Raw genomic sequence first — 27085 nt, forward strand, 5'->3', positions numbered from 1 at the left:
ATCTGCAATGGGAAAGGGTAAAAGTGCAGGGCCTAGAGATTGAGTATTTGCCTCCTCCCTTCAGGACCCATTGTGTTTGGGAAGGGGTGAATGTTTGCTTTTGGTGGAGATGCTGGGGAGGAACCTGGGAAGGGATGAAAGTTTGCTTTCCTCCTCAGGGCCCATTGTTAATGGGAAAGGATGTACTGGGAAAGATGTAACGTTTGGCTAATTTCCCCTCCCTCCTCCTGAGTCACGCTCTTCCTCAATTTTTCCCGGGGAGCTTTCTTGTAGGAATATTATTTTCCATAACTCTTCAAGCCCCAAATGAAATTTTCCTCCTGTAAGTTATTCTGGTCATGTGTTTTGTCACAGCAATTCAAAGCTTACTAAAACACCTTTGGAAGGAATTTCTATCTATGATTGTCATCTATTCCTTTTATGTCACCACTTTTACAACTCTATACTGGATCATTTTCATAAACAAATCTTTCACAGTTTCTCCCAGGAAGGAACAAATATCTCCTTTCTGCCATATTTCTTTGCAGAACTAGTTCATAGTGTTTTCTCCACTTCTTTTCTCTCTCTTCTCTTTCCAAACTCATTTCAAACAGCATATTGACCCAGATACTTCTGCAAAACCACATCTATCAAGGTGACTAATACATTTCATGTTGCCAAAGGAAAGGTAAATTCTCAATCTTCCTCTTACTTACCTCTTAATGATATTTAGAACTGTTAATTGTTTCCTATTGAAACACTTTTTTCACTTGGATCCAGGAAAAAGAACACCTTAAAAAAACCTTTCTATGTCATTAGCAGTTCTTTCTCAGTCTCTGGCTGGATCTTCTTTGCCTTTCCAAATTAAATGCTGGAGCGCCCCAGGGTCCAGGCTCAGACATCTCCTTCTCTTTACCTACACACACCCCACATGACCTTATGCAGTCCAGTGCTGCATAAACAACTTTCAAAACCAACTCTGTGCTGACAACTTCCAAGTGGTATTATTTTAGCTTTAGAAATCAAAGGTTTGGCCTCTCCCTAGAATTTCAGTTGCACATGTTTAAAGCTTCCTTTTAAAGATCTAATAGACAATTTTCTTTAGTATGTCAAAATAGATTTTTTTTTTTTTTTTTTTTTTTGCCATTCTTCTATTTTAAGGTCATCACTATCCCAGAGCTAAGAAACATTTTAGAGTAGACAGAAACCAACTCAACTTGCAGGTTTCAGGAATCTGTAGAGTTAATATCACTGGTGCTGGATCTTAGCTGTTGAGCTCAATAATGCCAGTTCAGTAGATTTTCCTAGGCATCAGTTCTCTAGTGTTCTGTGAATTATCCTTGAGCTTAGCCTGAAGCCTACACCTTCAGCCCTTCCAGCAATTTCTGAAGAATATTTTCAAGTTTCTATCTGCTTAATGTGCCTTTTCTGCTCTTAATATGACTGATAGTTATAGCTCTATCTAAATATAGATATAGAAAGACTTCAAGAAAAATTGAATTAAAATAAGAGATGCAGAATGTTAATTCAACATGATACCATTAACACTTAAAAACCAGTAAATAATAGTGCACTTTTTATGTGCACTGTATGCTAATATGTATATTAAATTTACATATTTCTTTATAATAATAAATATATAAAAAGTCCTGAAAGGATTCACAAAACCTGGGTTGCTTTTTGTCTAATTTAAAATGTTTCTTAGCTCTGGGATTTGGAGAACAGGGCAGATGCTGCTGTAAAAAATATAACATCTCAATGACATTTTTCCAGTAAATCTAAGAGTACCACTGCTGCCTTGGAAAGCCCCTGATTTGCTTCTCCATTTCAAGTTTTATCTAATCAGCAGAATTTAATTTGTATCCAGAACTCTAACTCTACCAGATTCTGAGAGACCTAGTTTTTAGCTTTCCAATCTCTGCCACATAGAAAGGGACCTCAGCATGGAAGATAAGTAAATCAACTGGCAATATCTGCTATAACCTCACTCCTTTTAACTCCAGCATAACATTACATAAATTGATACATAATAGTTTATTTAACCATCCCTGTATCAGTTAATAATGTTTCCATTTTTTTTTTACTATTACAAATTTTGTAATGAACATCATCATATGTTCCTGTTTGAGTACATGTACTAGGATTGATACTTAGAAGTGAACCTGCATAGTTATGGGGTAGATCGTTTTTAAAATTAAGCAGATGTTGCCAAACTATTCTATAAAGTTGTTATCTCAATTTTAGCTCCTATCATCAATATGAGAGTCCATTTCTCCACATTCTTACCAAATTTTGATATGGTAAATTTTTTTTTTATTTTTAATTTTAGTAGTGAGATAATTTTATTTTATATTTCTATAATTACTAATTATAAAGAGATTAAGCACTTTTCATGTTAATTGGTAATCTGTATTTCTTCCATGAATACCCTACTAAAACCCCTATATTTATATAGTAGATAGAAAATACATATGCATATATATACTTTGAATTTTAATCATGTATCTTCAATACACTGAGCATCTACCAGACACTAAGCACTTTGGTGAGCATATGAGCAACACAATAATATTACACATTTCTTGCCCTCAAGTTCAAGCAACTTGACCCTGGGGTGATAGGACTATTCACAGGACAAATTTGAATAAAAATTAACAACACAGCAGATGATTAAATCCAAAGAGAATACTGATGACAGTAACTGATTGAGATGGGGGAAGAAAGAGATCAAAAAGGACAAAATTCTGGGTTTGATGACAGAAGTGGCAACCAGGTTGGACCATTGAAAGTAAGAAAGTACTTACTGTTCAAGAGAGGAGACCCTGAGGAATGATTCAAGTTCAGTCAAGTTTTAGGTAAAGTCATTGCCAAGGCAGCACAATGCCCTGGGCATTGCTCCAAGCACTGGATTTACATACTCTCAGCTCAAACAACAGACTTACAAGTATGGTCCTGTTATCTCACATTTTTGCCCATGAGAAAATGAAGATGTGAAAGCTTTATGTCAAACAGCTGGTTACCAGGAGACCTGGCATTGAAATGCAGGTCATGCCCTTTCTGTTACACCATACTGCTAAGGAACAATGTGGGTAAAGAGAGATGACATGCCTAAAGGCACAGAATAGCAACCAAGCAAGTTATATTTTATCTGGAGAACAAGTGAAATTTTTAAAGATTTTTTTAGGTAGAGAAATGTCATGAATATGTGTTTTAGGAAAATGAATCACACTAATTATATAATCATTCAGGTTTTCTGCTCAAAGCCTTCTACTCAGAAAAGCCTTTCCTGACCACCCCATAGAAAACCACCTCACTGCTCTCAAGCATTTTCTGCCCAATCATCCTGCTTTACTTTCTCCACAGCTTGTATAATAAGTATCTCACATTAGACAATATGCTCACTGTTTTGTTTTTTCTTGTCTATCTTTCCCATTAGCATGTAATGTTCATTTTTACGTCATTCTTGTTCATGGACATTGAACGAGTTAGTATGTATAGATTAATTTTAGGTTCTACAGAGAACATCTATGTAGCGGTGGTACTACAAAATTCCAGATAATATATTCATGAAGGTATTGTAGAAAATATGAGATGTTAAATACCAGAAAGGCAGAACCACGACTTTATTACACCCATTGTTACACACCCATCACTAAGAACGATGTGTAGCTCCAGGAAGTACATTACAATATTTATTAAATGAACAAATGAATGGAGTGTGTAATTAGAAGTATGAAAAAAATCGTACCAAACATCTAGATATGTGTTTTTAAAATTCCTGTGATATTTTGTATTTAAATGCCTTATGAGTTTTTGTTTTCATAAGAATTTGGCGTGTCCCTCCAAAAACTTAATCCATATTCACTTAGTAAAACAACTCTTGCCTAACTAGTTCTATTTTCTCTAAAAAATTGCCAAGATAAAACTGTCTTCCTCCCAAAACTACTTACATCTGTAATTTCATTCCTACAGAAGTACAGAGTCCCAGTGAGATGTTTTTTTAACCCACCCTTCCTCTCTCTCTCTCTCTCTCTCTCTCTTTCGTGTGTTTCACTGAAGATAGAGCCCAGGGGCATTTACCACTGAACTACATTCTCAGCCCTTTATATTTTTTATTTTGAAACACGGTCTTGCTAAATTACCCAGGCTGACCTCAAACTTGTGATCCTCCTGCCTTAGCCTCCTGAGTTGCTGAGATTATTGGCATGCTTTGCTGTACCCAGTGAGAATTTTTAAATCAATCATATTTCAAGTGACTAATGCTGTAGAATTATTGGATCTCAAACAGGACAAATTACATTTAAGTCATTTTTCAGAAACTGCTCTGATGGGTAGAGCTGGTTTCACTGGGGAGGAGCTCTCTGCCAGGAAAGATGGTTAGAACTTGAGTCAGGACACTGATTCATCAATCTGTGGTAGTATTTCTTGGGTGGGTATCTCAGATGACCAACCTAAGTATATCTATTGTATTTTTCCCTAGTTATTCAACTGAAAGAGAATTTCCATTTCTTCCTTTAACAGATCCACAGCTGTCATCACACTTGTTAAACAAGTTTCCTTTTAATTACTTTCTGCCGTTGTACCTAGCTCTTAAAATCTCAACTACCTTGTGGTTAGCACATTTCCCTGAGAACCACTGATCAGAACAAAGGGGTGCAGAAGTTTCCTTTTTCTTTATTAGCATCAACAGCCATTATATCAGCAAATTATGTATAGGTAAGTGGAAATTTGTTTGCCTAAAACTTTGACATAAATAGAATTAACACTATCTCTCCTTATGACTCCCACCTGAGGGTTGCAAACAACACAATAGATTTTAGGTGGGAAATGTGTGGGGTTTCCCCAGTATTTTGAATTTTCTGAATAGAGACTACTTTGTCCCAAACATGTGCTTGTGTCTGCAATCTATAGTTTTAGTTATCATGGGAAGGCTTCAGAAAGGTGCTTACTATCCTGTGAATGAAAAACAGCATGAATGGGTAACTGCTGTCAACTGAAGAGAAGGTAGTAGAATGGACATTTTTTTTTCTCATAAATCAAATGCTAAATTTTTGCTGGCAGTGGTACTGATAATCACTCTCTTACACTTGTTTGATGTCGCATGTTCTCTACAGAACTTACATGAATATAATCTTGAATTCTGTAGTACCACCACTTCACAGATTTCTCTTTAGAATCATATACAAATCCATATATTTTTACTTGTTACATGTTCATGAACAATAATAGTGTAATTACATACAGATATTTTCAATGTCTTAAAAATAATTGGTGCATTACAATTATACATAATAATTGGTATACTATCTATTTTAAAGTATCTAGATAATTATATTAAGTGAATGGTGATCATTATAAGAATATGCTTTCTGCTTATAAGGAGTTCTCAATAAAACATAAAATATACCAAAATTTACTTGAAATATTTCATATTCGGATACCTGTGAAATATATATGTATACCTTATGTGAATATTTCTCTAAAATACATGTTATTAAATGTATGCATTTTCTTCATAACCCTTAGGTGTTCATATTGGTCATTTCTCTGATCTATCAGTAAAACAGTAATTACACTGTTGGAAAAGAGAAGTATGATTCTTTTGTTTTGACCACAAGACCTCATCACCTCTATGCTGGTTGGATAAGATACTTTATTCATGGGACACTTCTCCTTCTTCATCATTTGATACTTGTATAAAGTTCTAATCTGAAAGATTTCAAAAGATTAAGTCATTGTTTTTTGGAAACCTAGTTACCTAGAAAAAGTCTAAGCCCTAATTCAGTTACTTGGTTTCTCAGAGTGAGGAATTAATACTGTTACACAGACCTTGGAGGGATTTGGAAACCAGGTTGATTCTGTGGTATATTTTAAGAGACCTTAGTAAACTTTATGATCGCCTGAGGGTGCTTGAATGATGAATGCTTAAAAGGAAGAGAGAGGAAACACCATAAGTGGAGATAAAGACTTTAAAACCAAGTTTACAATTTTTATTGATTTTTACTTAGAGTTAGTCCTATATGTTAGAATAGGAAAAATCTCAGAAGAAAGCTGTTTTTGTTCCTTAGCAAAATAAGTTGATGCCCAGGAATTTTAATGGCAAAATATAACTTATACTCTGTATTCTTTCCCAGTAATTTCTTAGGTGATTTTTCCAGAGGAACTTTTGTATGGACCACTAGACTCTGGCTAATAGCTAGGTGATTTTTCTGCTTGACAAGTAGCTGCCATTTTTAAGCAGCTATTTCCTCTATGTTATGGTTTTTAAGATCTTTATATTATGAGTCAAAATTACCTAAAACCCAGAAAAATATCTGAGCTGTCATAAGAAATAATCAAAATGAAAAACAAGGACAGGGAATAGAAATATAAAACCCTAGAGCAAATTTAATGAAATAAAATTAAAAATTTATAAGTAATTTTCAAACCAAAGTGTCTGGATGAACTCTAAAATATCTTATTTGATCAAATTGTTAAAGATGCAGCTTTTTTTTCTGTTTTATTAGGAATTCAAGTTCTGGGGCTGGGGTTGTGTAGAGCGCTTGCCTAGGATGCATTGGGTTTGATTCTCAGCACTGCATACAAATAGATAAAATTAAAGTCCGTTGACAACTAGATATTAAAAAAGAACACAATTTCTGAAAAAAAAATAGAGATAAAAACTTAAATTTTCCCAAATGTGTTCTGAGTTAATGCTTTAAAAAGAATTAGTCAAAACAACAAATTGCAAATGATTAGGAGATCATTAGAAAAAATAGTATTTAATAAAAATTCACGGGCACAGAAGGAGAAGAGAAGATAAAAGAACATAAAAGAAAAGAAAAAAGAGAAAGGGTGTGGAGCAAAGATTAGAGAAGCATGTAAGGAAGTAGGTGTTTTAGGTGGAGCCAAATGCTTGTGAGAGAGGTAAGTGTTGACCCACTGAAATATAGATATTTTCAACTTAACAGGAAACAAAGGCTCATGATTTAAAAGTTTGTAATTTTAAAGAACATCAACTAATGAGAATGTAAAATTCAGGAAGTATATGAAAAAATCGAAATAAATTATTATTGTTAGATTGGAAACACTTGCCTTGGAAAGAGCGATTAATTTTGTGTGGTATTTTATATAATAAACAGTCTGATACACTAATCCAATGACACAGTCTCAATTCTTTTTTTTTTTTATTGTAATCAAAAGGGATACATGTTGTTTCTCTGTTTGTACATGGAGCCAAGGCATACCATTTGTGTAATCACAAATTGACACAGGGTAATGTTGTTTGATTCATTCTGTGATTCCCCCCCCCAACTCCTCTTTTCCCTCTATACAGTCCTTCCTGCTTCCATTCTTGCCCCCCTCCTTTACCCTAACCCTAAACCTAACCCTAATCTTAACACTAACCTCTCCCACCCTCCATTATATGTCATCATCCCCTTATCAGCGAGATCATTTGTCCTTTGGTTTTCTGAGATTGGCTTCTCTCACTTGGCATGATATTTTCCAATTTCATCCATTTGCCTGCAAATGCCATAATTTTATCATTCTTTTTTTTTATTGTAAACAAATGGGATACATGTTGTTTCTCTGTTTGTACATGGCGTAAAGGCATACCATTTGTGTAATCATAAATTTACATAGAGCAATGTTGTTTGATTCATTCTGTTATTTTTTCCCTTCCCCCCACCCCTCCCACCCCTCTTTTCCCTCTATACAGTGCTTCCTTCCTCCAAACTTGACCCCGCCCTAACCCTAACTCTAACCCTAACACTAACCCTTCCCTCCCCCCCATTATGTGTCATCATCCACTTATCAGCGATATCATTCGTCCTTTGGCTTTTTGAGATGGGCTTATCTCACTTAGCAAGATATTCTCCAATTTCATCCATTTGCCTGCAAATGCCATAATTTTATCATTCTTTATGGCAGCGTAATATTCCATTGTATATATATGCCACAGTTATTTATCCATTCATCAGTTGAAGAACATCTAGGTTGGTTCCACGATCTGGCTATTGTGATTTGAGCAGCTATGAGCATTGTGTGGCTGTATCTCTGTAGTATGCTGATTTTAAGTCCTTTGGGTATAGGCCAAGGAGTAGGATAGCTGGGTCAAATGGTGGTTCCATTCCAAGCTTTCTGAAGAATCTCCATACTGCTTTCCAGAGTGGCTGCACTAATTTGCAACCCCACCAGCAATGTATGAGTGTACCTTTTTCCCCACATCCTCGCCAACACCTATTGTTGCTTGTGTTCTTGATAATCGCCATTCTAATTGGGGTGAGATGGAATCTTAGGGTAGTTTTGATTTGCATTTCTCTTATTACTAGAGATGTTGAACATTTTTGCATATATCTGTTGATTGCTTGTACATCTTCTTCTGTAAAGTGTCTGTTCATTTCCTTAGCCCATTTGTTGATTGGATTATTTGTATTCTTGGTGTAGAGTTTTTTGAGTTCTTTATAGATTCTGGAAATTAGCGCTCTATTTGAAGTATGAGTGGCAAAGATATTCTCCCACTCTGTAGGCTTTCTCTTCACATTACTGATTGTTTCCTTTGCTGAGAGAAAGCTTTTTAGTTTGAATCTATCCCAGTTGTTGATTCTTGCTTTCATTTCTTGTGCTATGGGAGTTCTGTTAAGGAAGTCTGATCCTAAGCGAACAAGTTGAAGGTTTGGGCTTACTTTTTCTTCTATAGGATACAGGGTCTCTGGTCTGATTCTGAGGTCCTTGATCCATTTTGAGTTGAGTTTTGTGCAGGGTGAGAGATAGGGGTTTAATTTCATTCTGTTGCATATGGTTTTCCAGTTTTCCCAGCACCATTTGTTGAAGAGGCTATCTTTTCTCCATTGCATATTTTTGGCCCCTTTGTCCAGTATGAGAAAATTGTATTTATTTGGGTTTGTGTCCGTGTCCTTTATTCTGTACCATTGATCTACCTTTCTATTTTGGTACCAATACCATGTCGTTTTTGTTAAAATTGCTTTGTAGTATAGTTGAAGATCTGATATTGCGATACCCCCTGCTTCACTCTTCCTGCTTAGGATTGCTTTAGCTATTCTGGGTTTCTCATTCTTCCAGATGAATTTCATAATTGCTTGCTCTATTTCTGTAAGGTACATCATTGGGATTTTAATTGGAATTGCATTGAATCTGTGTAGCACTTTTGGTAGTATGGCCATTTTGATAATATTAATTCTGCCTATTCAAGAACATGGGAGATCTTTCAATCTTCTAAGGTTCTCTTTAATTTCTTTCTTTAGTGTTCTGTAGTTGTCATTGTAGAGGTCTTTCACCTCTTTTGTGAGATTGATTCCCAAGTATTTATTTTTTTCGATGCTATTGTGAATGGGGTAGTTTTCCTAATTTCTTTTTCTGAAGATTCATCACTTATGTATAAAAATGCATTGGATCTATGAGCATTGATCTTGTAACCTGCTACTTTACTGAATTCACTTATGAGTTCTAAATGTTTTCTGGTGGAATTTCCAGGTTCCTCTAAATATATACTCATGTCATCAGCGAACAGGGATAGTTTGAGTTCTTCTTTTCCAATTTGTATCCCTTTAATTTCGTTGGTTTGTCTAATTGTTCTGGCTGAGTTTCAAGGACAATGTTGGACAGAAGTGATGAAAGAGGGCATCCCTGTCTTCTTCCAGTTTTTAGGGGGAATGCTTTCAGTTTTTCACCATTTAGAATGATATTGGCCATGGGCTTAGCGTAGATGGCCTTTACAATGTTAAGGAATGTTCCCAGTATCCCTATTTTTTCTAGTGATTTGAGCATAAAGAGATGCTGTATTTTATCGAATGCTTCTTCTGTATCTATTGAAATAATCATGTGATTCTTAACTTTAAGTCTGTTGATACGGTGAATGACATTTATTGATTTCCAGATGTTGAACCAACCTTGCATCCCTGGGATAAAACTCTCTTGATCATGGTGCACTATCTTTTTAATATATTTTTGTATGCAATTTGTCAGTATTTTGTTAAGGATTTTTGCATCTATGTTCATCAGGGTAATTGGTCTGAAATTCTCTTTCCTCAATGTGTCTCTGTCTGGTTTAGGTATCAGGGTGATATTGGCTTCACAGAATGAGTTTGGGAGGGTTCCCTCCTCTTCTGTTTTATGGAATACTTTGAGGAGTATTGGAATGATCTCTTCTTTAAAAGTTTTGTAGAACTCGGCTGAGAACCCATCTGGTTCTTTTCTTTGTTGGTTGGCTTTTGATGACCTCTTGTATTTCATTGCTTGAAATTGATTTATTTAACTTGTGTATAATCTCCTCGTTCAGTTTAGGTAATTCATATGTCTCTAGAAACTTGTTGATGTCTTCGGGGTTTTCTGTTTTGTTGGAATATAGATTTTCAAAATAGCTTCTAATTATGTTTTGTATTTCACTCGTGTCTATTGTGATATTTCCTTGTTCATTCCGAATTTTAGTAATTTGAGTTTTCTCCCTCTTTCTCTTTGTTAGTGTGGCTAAGGGTTTATCAATTTTGTTTATTTTTTCAAAGAACCAACTATTTATTTTGTTAATTTTTCCGATTGCTTCTTTTGTTTCAATTTCATTGATTTCGGCTCTGATTTTAACTATTTCCTGTCTTCTACTACTTTTGGTGTTGTTCTGCTCTTCTTTTTCTAGGGTTTTGAGTTGTAGTGTTAACTCGTTTATTTGTTGATTTCTACTTGTTTTGTTGAATGCGCCCCATGGAATAAATCTTCCTCTAAGTACTGCTTTCATAGTGTCCCAGAGATTTTGATATGATGTGTCTTTGTTCTCGTTTACTTCTAAGAATTTTTTTATTTCCCACCTGATGTCTTCTGTTATCCCTTCATCATATAATAGGGTATTATTTAATCTCCAGGTATTGGAGAAGTTTCTGTTTTTTATTCTGTCATTTATTTCTAATTTCAATCCATTATGAAATGATAGAATACAAGGTAGTATCTCTATCTTCTTATATTTGCTAACAGTAGCTTTGTGGCATAAAGCATGGTCTATTTTAGGGAAGGATCCATGTGCTGCTGAGAAGAAAGTGTATTCATTCTTTGTTGGATGGTATATTCTATATATGTCCGTTAAGTCTAAATTGTTGATTGTGTTATTGAGATTTATGGTTTCTTTATTCAATTTGTGTTTGGAAGATCTATCCAGTGGTGAAAGAGGTGTGTTAAAATCACCTAGTATTATTGTGTTGTGGTCTATTTGATTTCTGGAATTGAGAAGGATTTGTTTGATGTACACGGATGAGCCAATGTTCGGGGCATAGATATTTATGATTGTTATGTCTTGCTGATTTATGCTTCCCTTAAGCAGTATGAAATGTCCTTCTTTATCCCTTCTGACTAGTTGTGGCTTGAAATGAGGATGGATACTGAAATGAGTGTCATTTCATTATCTGAAATGAGGATGGATACTCCAGCTTTTTTGCTGTGTCCATGTGCATGGTATATTTTTTTCCATCCTTTCACCTTTAGTCTTTGGGTATCTCTTTCTATGAGATGAGTCTCTTTCAGGCAGCATAGTGTTGGATTTTTTCTTTTAAATCCAATCTGCCAGTCTATGTCTTTTGATTGATGAGTTCAGGCTGTTATCATTCAGGGTTATTATTGTGATATGATTTGTATTCCCAGTCATTTGACTCATTTTTATGTTTTGACATGATTTGGTTTCTCCTTTATTTGGCTATTCCTTTAGGCTAGTTCCTCTCGTTGCTGATTTGCATTGTTGTTTTTCATCTCTTCCTAATGGAATATTTTGCTGAGAATGTTTTGTAATGCCAGCTTTCTTTTTGTAAATTCTTTTAGCTTTTGTTTATCATGGAAGGATTTTATTTCATTGTCAAATCTGAAAGTAAGTTTTGCTGGGTTTAAGATTCTTGGTTGGCATCCATTTTCTTTCAGGGCTTGGTAAATGTTGTTCCAGGCCTTTCTATCTTTTAGGTCTGGATTGAAAAATCTGCTGATATCTGTATTGGTTTCCTGAATGTAATTTGATTCTTTCCTCTTGTGGCCTTTAAAATTCTGTCTTTATTTTGTATGTTAGGTATTTTCATAACAATGTGCCTTGGTGTGGGTCTGTTGTAATTTTGTATATTAGGAGTCCTATAAGCCTCTTGTAGCTGGTTTTCCATTTCATTCTTCAGATTTGGGAAATTTTCTGATATTATTTCATTGAATAGATTCTTCATTCCTTTGGTTTGTTTCTCTAAGCCTTCCTCAATCCCAATAATTCTTAAATTTGACCTTTTCACGGTATTCCATAATTCTTGTAGATTCTGTTCATGATTTCTTACCATCTTCTCTGTTTGGTCAACATTGTTTTCAAGATGAAATATTTTGTCTTCAATGTCTGAAGTTCTGTCTTCCAGGTGTTCTATCCTATTTGTTATGCTTTCTATGGAGTTTTTAATTTGGTTTATTGTTTCTTTCATTTCACGGATTTCTGGTTTTTTTTTTTTTTCAGTATCTCTAACTCTTTATTGAAATGATCTTTTGCTTCCCGTGTTTGCTCTTAGCTGTTGATTAGTGTGATCATTTAATGCCTGCATTTGCTCTTTCATCTCCTCCTTCAATGCCTGCATTTGCTCTTTCATCTCCTCGTTTGCTTCCCTGATTGTTTTAATTATGTACATTCTGAACTCCCTTTCTGACATTTCTTCTGTTGTGCTGTCATTGGTTTTTATTGATATAGTATCTAGGTTTGTTTGGGACATTTTCTTCCCTTGTTTTCTCATATTGGTCAGATATCAGTGGGACTGTGAGATATTACAGCTTTCCTCTATTGGCTTATAGTGTCCCTGTAGATTTCCAGTATATCACCTCCCAGCCTTCAGTAGCCTGAAGTCTTGGAGTAACTTGATAATGCAGTGCTTCCGAAGAAAGCTGCCCCTAGCCCACTACTGGTTCCAGGGCTTGGTGCTGACTCTGTGTGGAAAGGCTCTCACTGGGTTGTCTGCTCTGAGAAGCTGGCCGAGGAAGGAACCTGCTACTGGAGGGAGCAGGGCTGATTGGAGAAGTCTCTGGTTGCCCTGCCCTGGTCCCAGAGGCTGCCTGCGGGCCGGAGCTCGCTGCTGGCTCCGGGACTTGGAGCTGGCTCTGGGACTTGGAGCTGGCTCTGTGCGGAAAGGCCCCCACTGGGCGGTCTGCTCCGAGAAGCTGGCTGTGGAATGCACCCGCCACCAGAGGGAGCAGGGCTTCCTGGGGAAGACTCTAGCTGCCCTGCCCTGCTCTGAGGAGCCGCCCCTGTCCGGGCCTGCTGCCCCGGCCGAGCTTCACCAAGTGGGGGAGATTCACCCTGTGGCTCTATGTTAGTCTGAGTCTCTCAATGCCTCCCCTTCTTGAATCCTGGTTTCTGGAGCGACAGGAGATGCAGTCACCCTCTAGTCTGCCATCTTGGATTGCCCCCACAGTCTCAATTCTTCCATATTTTTAGATGACTCTTAAGTTTACACTCACAATTTGTGGTTCCTCAGTTAATCATCAGTCTGAAATTTCCAATTGTGTACTAGAAATTAAAATGTCCTTCAAACTCCAGATGTAGAAAATTTGCAACTTTTTCTCCCTAAACTCTCTCTTCTAAACTATATTTTTCTTTGCTTTTATTCTCAAGGTAAAATCTTATGTCATTTTCAACATATTGCTATCTTTTTATCAACATAGTTAATTTATTGTTGACTTCTTGTAAATATACTGTAAACTTTCTCAAATTCCTCATTTTCTTTCTCTTCTGACTGTCATCACCCCATATCCCGTTACCCCATTCCCATGGATTATAACATTTTTTCCTCATTGTTCTCTTCTATCATTTTCCCCTTCTTTTGATCTCTAATCTGGTACAAATCCATCTTCCTAAGTACTGTAAGTCCTCATGTTACTTATTTTCACAGAATACAGATAAAATACTTTTGACTAACACTGAAAGATTTATAACATCTGGACACTTCTGGGTTACTTACCCCCTAAGATGTAGTGGTTCTCAATCCCTCTTTGTCTTCATTCATTCATTTACTTATTCAACAATTATTTTCTATGATGCCAGGTATTGTGCTATGTTCTGAGTATGAAAAACAGTAAATGATGACATGGTCCCAGATCATATCATGTCCATAACTAGAGGTGAAAAGACTGACATAAAAATAAAAACCTGAATGTAGGGCCCTAAAAGAGTCAGCTATGGAAAACTTTGAAACAAAGGAGATGACAGGGTGGAGTGGTCAAGTTTGAGTGGCAGCTCCCATGTAGACTGGAGGTGGATGTTAGACTAATGGAACAGGGCGTGCAAGGGCATGGAAGCATGATGGAGTCTAGCGTGGTGTGAAATGATTGGAACACAGGTTATCTGTTGAAGAATGAAATGCAAAGAGGGGCAGTGGATCTAAGATTGAGACAGAGTATCTCACATTTAATGTGAAGAAAAAGCAGAGTGTGGGCTACAGAAGAAGAGTTCATGAATGTGGTGAAATTATGAATATTCTTTTCTTATTCCTACCATTTTCTCAGTGGAACAGGATGGGTAGTAGCTAAAAGTAAGGATGGACCAAATGGTGCTAGAAGTTTGAGGAAAAGACAAATGTGAAATAATTTTTCCAGGAGAATTACAAAGCATTAGTAGAAGATGGAGTTTTTAAAAAATTCTTGGTCTTTTGAAGGCATCAACCCAAAGTATCTTGACTTATAATTCAATACACATACACACTGCCCCTATTTGATACCTCTAATGTGAAAAATATAACAGTGTACACTGGGAGATTAGAGGTTTTCAATATTTTATCATGAATGTATTATATAGTAAGAATCTGAACCACTAGTAATATAAAAGTGCAAATTCCCAGGCCCTTCCAGAAATTTAATCCACCGGATCTGGAGTAGGATCCCACAATATGCATATTTAATAAGCATTTCCAGGTGATTCAAATTAAAGTCTTACCCCAATCACACCTGAAGGAGACCCAGTGGAGAAAACAAAAATCTCAATACCTTTGCATGATATTAAGGGTGATTCTTGAGGCTACATCTATCAGAGTTCTCTAAAAAAACAGAAGTAATGGAGACAGTGACAGACTGAAATAGCTATACCTATATAATCTATATAACTCTCTCTCCCTCTTTCCCCCTCTCCACACACACACACAGGTTTATTTTTAGGAATTGACTCATACAGTTGTAAGGTTCATAAATCTGAAGTCCATAGAACCAGATGGCAGTTTGGAAACTCAGGCAGGATTTCTATGTTATCATCTCAAAGCAGAATTCATTCTTGCCCCAAGACATTAGTTTGGATCTCCAAGGTCTTCAAATGAGGCTGATCTACAGTATCAGAAGTAATCTCCTTTACTTAAAATCTACTGATTATAAATGTTAATCATGGCTAGGTAAACCTTTACAACATCTATACTTATATTTGAGCAGACAGCTGGGTCCCCAGCCTAGCCTAAACACTTAAAATGAATCATCACACTGTCCAATTTCATCTAATTCATGGTTCATGGTTTGCTGAAAAAAAAAAAAAAAAAAAGAACCACCAGTCATTCTTTTAGTGCTGTGTTAGTGCTGTGTGTTTGTTCCTTTTTCCAAGACTGTCTTTCTCTGCCTCTTTGAAAAATTCCCACAGATCCTTATTTCAACTTAGGTTATGGCTCTCGACCCATATTTGTTGCCTAAATGAAACACAGTAAAAACACCTCATTTACTGTAGATTTATCATGGCATGCTTTTCTATTAAAGTCTCCTTGAAGCAAGTAATAAACAAGCTAATAAAATTAGAGAGATACTGCTCTAACACACAAAGCACTTTATATCTGTGTTAATGAAGGTATAACGAATTCAGTTATGCTGGACTTAGGCATAAAGAATTTCTAAGACATTTCTTTTGCCCCCCCCCCCCCAACCCCTGGAAAGATCTTAACTTATTGATACTAATTGTTCCTATCCAGTAATCACAGAATGCAATTAGATCCCAGGTACAGATATCTTGGCACTAAACCTCATATGATGGAAAAACAACTTTATAGCACAGATTCAGAAAAAATACGTAAAATTTCATAGCACAAATTCTATCATAAGCTTTAAGGAAAGAACTTTTTATCCTTTTCCCCTTCCTTCCTATGTCTTTGCTAGTACTGTGCTTAATTGTAGAATTTTAGGGAGGGAGCATGAAGTGTAGATTTGAAAGTTGTGATTTTTCTGATTTATTTTTCATATTCATATCTTTTATTTACAGACCAGTCACAGCTTCCCGAACATCTTTGCCACTATGGATGATCATCCTCCTTGTGTTTGGAGTATTGGCTATCCTTGGAATAACTATTGGTCTCCTAGTTCACTTTCTGGTTGTGGGTTTGTATATATTTGTATTTATTTGACTTTGTTGTAATCTCTATTCCCATTTATACTGAAGATAAACAATTGCAAACCATGAATTATTTCACTTTAAGAAGGCATCAGTGACTCCAGATCCTAGAAATAAGCATAATTAACATTTGCCATTATATTGCACACATCATTTTAATATATGTAGTTAAAAGAATAAATATTCTTTCAGAGACATAATTCAAGTGAAGAAATGAAGGATACATTGTGAACACTGAATTATGAAAAGGAGTTGAATATTTTTAAGATCTTTTTTGCTACTTATAACCTGATAAACTGCAGCTGTAAAGTTTGGTCTTTATCATAAATAAAAATATGACAATGCACAGACAAGTTAACTGCAGTTAGCAACATTCACTTATAAATTATTCATAAAAAAACATCTTCAGTTTTTGTTTAGGACATATGACTTCTTTCTCCATTATCTTTAGCACTGTGAAATATTTTAACAGTTTTAACAGCACCATGTTTTATTTTGATTATGGTTCCTCTCTTCTCTTGATTCACAAAGAACTTGTAGTTGAAAAACCAACATCATCATTTAATTATAGTCTCATTGGTAATTCATATAATGGCTTCATCCATATTGAGCATGTCTCTTCCAAAAGATAATCTTCAAGGGCAGTGGTCATATTGCAATATAAAACTTTTAGTTCTTAGTATATGCTAGCAACTCTTACACCATGTCTAGCATGGTGTAAGTACTTAATATCTATCACCTGACTAGAGATAAGATGTGACATATATCAAGTGGCTTAGTATCTATGAAAATTTTCAAAGGAAAAATGATGGATTAGCTGTGGGTTTTCAAGTTAGGCAGATTGAACTTTGATCTTTGGCTCCTTTTAGGATAATATTTGGTAAGTTACTAAATCACTCTGAGACAGTTCTCCTGAAATATTGAATACTTCATGAGGTCTTTACAAATATCTTTCTTCAGTGGATAATAAATGGTAGCTATTTTTATTTATAATCTGGTAACTGATTAAACAGAAATCTCATTATAGTATATAGTCCTTTCTGTCTGAACCAAGATGATGTAATTCTTCTTTCTGACCTTTTTCTGATGTATGTATACATGAATGCATGTGTGTGTGTGTGTGTGTGTGTGTGTGTGTGTGTGTGTGTGTATTCTATTATTGGTTCTATAAACACTTTCCACAATACCTAGGGGTATCTAATCAACTGTACTGGAAAAATTCACATGGGTTTTTCAATATGCCATTCTAAATTGGTATTATTATGTAATCTACATCTGAGTTTGAAGTTCATTTAATTTGAATAATTATTGGTTTACATCTTTGTCTCACAGAGAATAGGACATACTACTATCAAGGTAGCTTCAAAGTGTTGGGTATCCCATATAATAGAAATTATGAAAAGGAGACATCACCCGAAAATAACTATATTAGTAAAATTCTTGAAACTAAAGTAAGTTAGTATTTTTCTACTTTCATTTCATTGTTAATTCTTTGAAATATAAATATATTATTGGATTTTGACGTTTGACTATGTTCTCTCTTAATAGATGGTTGATGCATTTCAAAGTTCTAACATTTACAGACAATATATCAATTCTCAAGTTCTCACACTGGTGTAAGTAAAGAATACTAATCATCAAAATCATCATGCATATCATTATACTTCAAGTTCTTTTGTGATAGTCTCTCGATATGTTGCAGTCATTAGCCAATAAGTTACTAATATCCAACATTATCATAAATATCAGAGGAATTGTTCAGTACAAAACCAAAGTGAACATTGGGGCTATATTGTTGAATTGTTGAATTCATTAAATCTATCAGAAATGTTTTTTTAATTTTTTTTTTTTAGTTGTTGATGGACCTTTATTTATTTTTAAAATTTATTTGTATGTGGTGCTGAGAATCAAACCCACTGCCTCACACATACTAGGCAAGTGCTCTACCACTGAGTTACAACCCCAGTCCCTCACGAATGTATTAACCTTCAAATTATGCATAACTTATCATTCTGATTTCCTAAGTATTTATATCCAGAAAACTTAGATGGTCCTTAGACCAGTGTTTGATGTACTAATATTTTGTTTATCAATATCATAAATATAAACTCTATTTTCTCTGGTGTTTCTACTTGCAAGTTGACTTAACATCTTGTGGAATTATCCCCAGAATTCTTATTATATATGAGGTAGAAGACAGCCTTTGATACCAGGGAAAACCCTTGAGTCAACATATCAAGAAGCAAAATAATTTTATGTGTTCTCTGCATATGAATTTGGGGTAGCAAAAAATACCAGAAAGAACCTTAAAATGCAGTTAAACAACTTGAGTCCAGTTTTTGCCATTTAGTAGCCCTAGAGTCTTGGGCAAGTTGCTGTACCATTTTGAATATATTCCTCTCTATTATGAAATGTTAGTGACAACATCTGCCCTGCCTTGCCAACAGAACTGTATGCAGAATTAAAAAGATAATGTGTGTGGAAATATTTGCAAATAAATATATTTCAAGTGAAGGCGATTATTGCTTTACTTTCATGAATGTCACCAATATTCTTCCTTCTTCTCTGGTCCTGGACTCATGTGACTTCTGGAATTGCAGAATGGTTAAGGTTCCAAATAGCATTAACCTTGGGGGTCAATTTTAGCACTGAACAGAAATGGAAAACTCAAGTTGAAGGTACCAAATGACTGCAACCTCCAGAAGACCTCTCTGCTTTGTTTTCCAGTGCATGTAACTTCAGGTATCTGTAGGGCCAAAACCAAGTGACAGAGAGGCCACAGGACAGGTTTTCAGTTTGGCATGTACTACTGCAAAAATCAAACTTATGTAAGTCAAGTGCTTGATAGGAATGTGAGTCAAGGGCTTGGTAGGAATTGTTACTGATTTATATGTCAACATGCTGAGCACCCCTTAGGGAGACCCAAAATATGATGACAACACTTCAGATACTAGCCTCAGGGCTCCTTAATAATTCTGTTGGTCAAACTCTTAGGCTGCCCACCATTTCCCCATCGATCATCAGATTAATATTTGAATCAATTTTGGTCAACATCTTCTACCCCTTGGATTGCATTAAAGATGCTCCTCTCTCTGAGCCCAATCTCCCAGACTCCATGGTCACTGAATGACTAGACAATGGGGTGATGGATGCATAGTGCAAGGAGTCCTGGTTATGGAATCAGCTGTACTAACTCTAAACCCCACTTAGTAATTGTATATAGAGTATATTACATAACTTATCAGAGCCTCAATTTTTCCATGTGTATGAAACCTTGGGATAATAATACTTATATTTCAGTGTTCTAATGTATACAACAAAAGGTGTACTAATAAATGTGATAACAGAAAACATCAGATGCACAATAAATGTTAATCACTATTATTATCAACCAGTTATTCTGTAGTATGATTCCTCCTTATCTCTGTTGATGAAATTTTCTACTTGATGATGAAGTAGTAATAACAATATTTGAGAGTCCAGTGTATATATCACCTCTTTCATAAAAATATTTCTGATCCTTAAGTAAAAAAATGACTTATTCTTTCTCTGAACATCTCCAGTTAAGATAAATATCTTCCTGCTTCTGCCTCATTTATTATAGTTATAGTATGCATGTCTGGAAATCCCTGGAGGGTAGAATTCTGTCATTATCATAATTTGTGTCTTAGCTTTCCCTATTTTTTCAGATTTGTAGAACAATATTCTAAACTGAATAATACAGCTGCACGTAGGCAAATGGATAATCCTATGCTTGACCCAATGAGAAGGTAGTGCACAAAGCCATTAAAGAGCAGAAGCAGCCAAGATACAAAAAAGTCAGAGAGCGAGGAAGGAAATGCTACTTTTAGCAACATATGAAACCTTTATGTTGTTTCCAGTCCTGATAACAACAGTCTGACAGCACATATATGGCTGGTATTCAAGGATTCCAGGTCAACCAAGGAAACCACAAGACAAAGAATTGAAAGCATCTTACGTCAGATGCTGAAGAGCCACTCTGGATCCTTGCCTACAGATCCAAATTCTCTTAGGCTCATGGGTAAGCTTATGTATTATACCTGAGCAGTGTTACTTTCATTATTTTGTCCCTAACACACATCATACATACCAGGCACAAAGCTGATCTTAAATATATTTTAAAATGGATTTCATTTTAAATCAGAATAATTATTTGTTTTCTTTATTGTTAAAAGCACATTTAATAATGCCACACCTTATAGGTGGTTTGGGGGAAGGGGAGCTGTTTCTCATTCCAAAGCTGATACTACTTCGTTAAGCAATCTTTATAAGTAATGGTGTGCTTTGGTTTTCTTTTCATGATCTCCTCAATTTTCAAAAACAACATTGGATCTGCTGTTATGAGACTGGTCAGTTTTCAAAGTTATTTTGTATATAGACCCAAATTAGGTTCACTTTTGGAGACTCACACTTTTCCACTTTAGATGATGTAGATAAAATTTCAATTAAATAAAAAAGAAGTCTCCCATATGGAACTATGAAGATGGTATTTCCATATAATACATTTACATACAGGAAGGGAAAAATTCCAATAAACCAATGTTCTCTCCTTTCTATTGACTCTTCATCCTGAGATTCCAAATTATTTCTGGACGTTTTTGCTCTGCTAGACATACTATCTTTCTACATTGCCTCAGGCTCAGTTAATTATTAAATAACTATGGATTTTTTGTTCAATTACAGAAATCAGTAAGGTTGAAGCTGAAAAGATGATCAACAACCGTAAGTTCAAATACTTTTAAAATTAAATATGAGATAATATAAAATATAAGTCAAGAGTTATTTCTCTTTATAGACAGTTCTATCTAAGTGCTTCACATAGAATAGTTAATGCAATCTTCATAGCAGTGCTAGACAGGCATGCTTATGATATCATTTTAGAGGTGAGGAAAATCAAACACTAAGAAGGGAAATAATTGCCTAGATTTATCCAACTTGTAAGTTGTGGGGGCCAGAATTCAAACTCAGGGAGTCTGGTTGCAAAGTTTATGGACTTAACTGTGACTTTGCCTCCCACATCTTACACATTCTCCAAGTGCCAAAATATCTTGGAATTATTATGATGGGTAGATAGGCAATCCAGGGGAGGTTAGTGATTCCTGTATTGATTATATTTTATTTCTATCAGTGTAAAATGTTGTTGAATATAACTATATCAGGACAACTCAGCTCAGTCTCTGTTTGTAATCAAATATTATCTTTTTATTCTCAATGGAACAAAACTTACCCCCCCTGAAAGGCTGTGGAAGGCGACCAAGGATGTCAGCTACGTATGATAGAATCAAAGGAGGTTCTACTGCTCAAAAAGGAGAATGGCCATGGCAAGCAAGTCTGAAATTCAATGGCCGACATTACTGTGGGGCATCCTTGATCAGTGAGAGATACTTGGTAACAGCAGCCCACTGCTTTCAACGGTAAGTTTATCATGTTGCTCATCTGTGGAGACAAATAGCCCTGCTCTAGTCCCAGTTTGTAGCTGTTATACCTGCTTAATTCTTAGTTTCACTCCCTTTCATCCTTAAAAACAAAACAAAACAAAAAGGCATTTTCTGGTACATGTATGAAACTGGAGAACATCATGCTAAGTGAAAAAAGCCCAACTCAGAGTTGACCAAATTATGCTATGTACACTTACAAATACACCACAGTGAATTTCACCTTTATGTACTTCTATAAGTCACACATTTAAAAAAGTAAAACCTATAAATAAATAGAAGGAAGACCAAAGAGCAAAAGGAAGAGCAAAGGAAGGGGAATAGCTGAGGGAGGAAGAGAGAGAAAGGAGAAGTACTGGGACTGAAGTGCAGCAAATTATATTCCATGCATATACGGAATGAACCCCAATACCATGTGTACTTACACTGCACTAATAAAAACACTAAAAATATTACCAAGGACCTAAAAGTAGGTCCTGGTAGAAGGAAAAATTACATGGTAAGCCTAAGGTTTTCATACCACACCGGTAAAAATGAGAAGGGTTATGATTTTGGGTACATACTGTTTTCTTGTGAGTGTTGTCTTCATGGCTTTACACTTCAGATCCTAAACCACTTGTGGCTGCTGAAATGTAGCATCCTATTTCTTATCTCTCTCTCTCCATAAATCAATCAATCTCTCTCTATACGTGCTCCACTCTCCTGATCTTTTAGGCAAATATGACTCAATCCTATGCAAAAATACTACTTTCCCTAAGAAATCTTCCTTTTTTTTTAAACACACAGATTTAAGCCTGTCTGTTTTGTGGTTCCACTACACACACAAGAATTTAAACAATGGCTGGGGCTGTAACTCAGTGGCCTCACCCATGTGAGGCATGGGGTTTGATCCTTAGCACCACATAAAATAAACAAATAAAATAAAGGCATTCTGCCCATCTACAACTACAAAAAAATTTTTTTTTAAGAATTTAAACAGTTATTAAAATTGCCTGTGTTTGTGCCCATCTTTTGCTTTATGTAAGCTTCTTAAAAGCATATGTTATTTATTTTCATTTCTGTTTCCTCATTGCCTTACATAATGCATGTTGTAAGGACTCAAGATTTTTAAAATGTTTAAAAATGAATTAAAAGATCAAGTTGTATCATTGCAGTGGACTATATGGAAAGAAATACTAATGTCATAAAAAAGTGTATAGTAGAGGCAGAATTTCCTCTATCCTCTATAAAATGCAGAATTTCTATTTATTGTCAAATAAATACAAAATACATGATTTTTGTTTCTTTAGGTCAGAAAATCCAAAAAACTTCACTGTTAGCTTTGGCACTAAAGTAAGTCCCCCCTATATGCAGCATTATGTTCAACAAATTATTATTCATGAAGACTACATCAAGGGTGAGCATCACGATGATGTTGCAGTTATATTGCTCACTGAAAAAGTTGTATTTACGAATGATGTACATCGAGTTTGTCTTCCTGAAGCCATGGAGATTGTGCCACCAGGTGAAGGAGTTGTTGTTACAGGATGGGGAGCACTTACATTTGATGGTAAGTCCAGTGAAAACTTAACACACTGTGTAAGGTAAAAGAGCAACAAGAAATATGAGCAATCTAGGTAGAGTCCTAGGCATCATTTACCTCCAGATGCCCAGTACACTCAGGTAATCACTCAGGGAATGTTGCTTATGAGGTTATGACTGCAAATTGCCTTGGTTTGGAACATTCTAGGAAAATCTGTTGTTGTGTAGAACCTCCCTTACCAGGAGAACCTAATTGAGAAGGTTCTGGCCCATAGATAAAAGAAGAAAGATGAAGACTTTGAAAGGCACACTTGAAAGATGATGATTTGAATTTTGTTTTGAAGATTTTTTTGTTTTGTTTTTTTTGGTCAGTTTGAGTGATAGAACTGAGTGAGCTTTTTTATCCTAAGGGGCAACCATCAAATACAGGTCTTAAAGAGGACAAAGGAAGGTTTCCACCCTGCTCTGTTAACAGCCACTCTTTTGCTGATGTTTACTTTCTGTAGGTGAATTCCCAGAGTTACTTCAGAAAGCACCTGTGAAAATTATTGACACAAACGCCTGTAATGCTCAAGAAGTATATAACGGTGTGATAGAGGACACAATGCTATGTGCAGGGTACATGGAAGGAAATATCGATGCCTGCCAGGTAACTCTAGAAACCGTTCATAGTTCATAGTGTATAAATAACTGCTATTATTTTATGAAAATCATCAAGATGGAGACAATTGCATGCTTCAATTAACTGCTACTTTGACAGTTCTGTCAGTATCCCTCTCAGCCTTGCACTATAGTAAGTCTTCTCTACATACAAGATGTATTTCTAAGTGTTTAACACTTATGTTGAACTTATCTGCATTGGTTATTATCCTGAGTTCCTTTACAAATATCAATTCATTTAGTTCTCATCACGATCTTATAATGTAGGTACTATCATTATTCTCATTTCATAAACAAGAAAACTGAGACAGAGGAACATTAAGTACTTTGTACATGGTCACACTCCTAGTAAATACCAGAAATGGCATGTATTTCCAGGCTGTCTAGCATCACAGTCCATCTCTTAACCACATCTCCATAAAAGAGAGTCTCAGAAATGCTTTACATTCAGCCCCAATTCTTCCTACATTCTTATCTCTCTCTTTAGTAGTGTTCTCAATAATTTTCTCAAATATGAAACCCTGAATTTCGAGTATAATCATACTGTATATCACCCAAAAGCTTTCTCATAGAATTAGTTTGTAACTTTTCAGAGAACACCTTCAGGTTTGGGTAAACAGCAGAGAATACATTCCAGTCAGTCACAGCTAGGGCTAAGGATGGTATAGGGATGGTACATACCTTCCTCTGGTCTCCATGAAATAATAACCACTTACAGACTTAATCTTGGCTTAACATTTCCTGTAACTGAAGTATCTGAAAGAAAATTGTCATAATGATAAATGTTCTTCGTTTTATTTAGGGTGACTCTGGAGGACCACTGGTTCATCCCAATTCTCGAGATATTTGGTACCTTGTTGGAATAGTGAGCTGGGGAGTTGAATGTGGTAAAATCAATAAACCAGGGGTCTACATGCGAGTGACTTCCTACCGCAACTGGATTGCCTCCAAGACTGGTGTTTAAGAGAAACTCATCTTGTACCAACTAGTTCAGGACGTTTTTGACTGTTCCGCCTAAGCCAGATTTAACATGCTTTTAAAGTTAGTGTGTACCACAGTTGAAAGAATAATACCCTGAGGGAATGTTTATGAACTTACATTTTAAGAAGAAATAATAAGACAAAATAAGAATTCTCATTTTTTTTGGTCCCAAAAGGCCTAGGCCAAGAAAGCACTCCCACCAAAAATAACTGTTATAATACTATTTATTTTTTATTTCATTAATCCACATCACAGTTATCTCACCGCAAAATAAAGTTCTTTGTTTTTGTCATTCAGACTTTGTAGGATTATGAAAGTGTGTCTTTGTCCATGGTAAATTAGCAGGCAGCATGATGAAATATGAATTGGAACATGCTGTGTCTACTTTGATGTCACAGCTTTTGTAGATAAAATGTGGCTGTGACCTAAACCTTGTCTGAATATAAGCACTGAGTTATAATTTTTGAGGATCTTCATTAGTCCTTGCAATTACTGTGAAAGAATATTGTCATCATCAAAACTAGGCCAAACAATGTGCTTTAAACTCATAGAGATAATAATTTTTCAGTGTTGGTATAAATTTTTATGAAAATTCCTTATTGTAATATATTTGAAAAAAATAGCTATAAGCCATAAAAATGTGTATTGTATTTTAATTAAATTTAAAGGCAGACTGTCTTTTTCAATGACTGTTTTCTTCATCTTTTGGGGTTTTGTTTATTTTCTGAAGAGTTCTCACGTGGTTCCTTCTCTTTTCCTCTCTGTCTCCCCTCCTTCTTCTCCCTTTTATTCTTCCTTTCTTCATACAAGGTGAAGTGGAGAATGGGGGTGTTCCTTGCATGCTTCAAAGATGAGTCTGGCCCAGCTCACCTTGGGCCCCTTCAGTCTGTAGACTTTTGTGAGATGGCTGCCCATCTTCTGAATGAGTTTCCACTTGGTCTAGGAAGCAGTTCTCCAGGTGATCAGTAGGTTCAGAGCCCAGAATGTACAGATCCAACAGGGTCTGATTTCAGATTTATGTCAGATTTATGTGGCTTTCATATCATTCAGACTGCTGTGCCATTCATCTGCAAATGACTACCAGTCCACCTGGCAGAGGGGAAAGCCACTGTTTTGTTTTTCATCTTTCACAGATGCTGGCTGCCCTGGCCCTTCTCAACCAATTTGCAGAAGTGGCCCACACCTTCTGGTGCCATGTTTTTATGGTGGGAATAGAGGCCAAGAGAGGTAGACAAGGGAGGCCTGCAGGTGCAGGTTAGTCAGGTGACTGAAAGCAGCCTCTACCTTCATGCAATTGTAGATGAAATGTGAGCTCATGGTTAGTCAGCAGCGAAGGAGCCAACCACAAAAAGATGGTATTAGTCAGTCTTGAAAGAAGGATGTTGATAAGGCCAAGAAAATGATTCTGGAAGTAGCAGTAAGGCATGGGGAAGAAGATGGGGGCTCAGAGGCTGAAGGGAGAAGGAAAGGTAGTTCAAGAGATAAATCTACAGACTGTGTTTGTAGGTAGATGTTCTGTAGGCTAGAAATATGAAGTTTGACTGTGGTTTTGGTCCCAGAGTCTCTGGAATTGAGCATAAAGTCTTGTTTTATGAATCAGATAGCCTTCACAAGTTACGTGACTTCAGTCTGTAATATTCACTATGGAAGAGTAAATGATTATATCAGTATGACTGAAAACTTGATTTAGAGATTTTTGTGAGTCCTTATATAGTATTCAGATTTTATTTAAGTTTCAATGACTTAGAGTGAATATAAAAGAAAATCTTTTACTAAACTTTTTGGAAATTTTTACTGAGCTTTACACTGTCTACCAATTACAAATTTTGCTTTATCAAAAATGTGGAATAAGTGTATACCATATATAACCCTATAATGTAGTTGTCCTACTAAAGTTTGGTAAGTTCACTTTTAAATACGATTTTTAGATCTTTCATATCACAGGTTTTTCAACTGTGCAAAAACTAGGCTCTAAATTTACATCACATTGAATTATTCATAATCATTATTATAATAAGTGAAACAGCAATGTTTAACATTTATTGAGTTCTTTCTGTATATCAGGCACAATTCTAATGATTTTTATCCCAGTTAATTCTCTGTCTGTTCTATGAAGCATGCTTGTATCCTATCTTTACAGATGAAAACA

The 27085-nt window shown here is 35.7% G+C and overlaps 1 protein-coding gene across 1 annotated transcript in view; it reads left to right on the forward strand.

Annotated features, from left to right (window-relative positions):
• The window catches only part of TMPRSS11B (transmembrane serine protease 11B), a gene marked incomplete at its 5' end in the record, with an annotated part of 62971 nt that extends 37942 nt beyond the window's left edge, over positions 1-25029 (forward strand). The window contains 9 exons of the mRNA XM_079153125.1: positions 16190-16305; positions 17651-17769; positions 17867-17934; positions 20200-20360; positions 21023-21061; positions 21579-21753; positions 23064-23323; positions 23802-23944; positions 24758-25029. Of these exons, the coding sequence (XP_079009251.1) occupies positions 16190-16305; positions 17651-17769; positions 17867-17934; positions 20200-20360; positions 21023-21061; positions 21579-21753; positions 23064-23323; positions 23802-23944; positions 24758-24919 (1243 nt within the window). The 3' untranslated portion in view covers positions 24920-25029. The remainder of the gene's footprint in view (positions 1-16189; positions 16306-17650; positions 17770-17866; positions 17935-20199; positions 20361-21022; positions 21062-21578; positions 21754-23063; positions 23324-23801; positions 23945-24757) is intronic.
• Positions 25030-27085: the final 2056 nt, after the last annotated feature.

Source organism: Sciurus vulgaris (genome assembly GCF_902686455.1).
Source record: "Sciurus vulgaris genome assembly, chromosome: 9".
NCBI classification, from domain to species: Eukaryota; Metazoa; Chordata; class Mammalia; order Rodentia; family Sciuridae; genus Sciurus; species Sciurus vulgaris.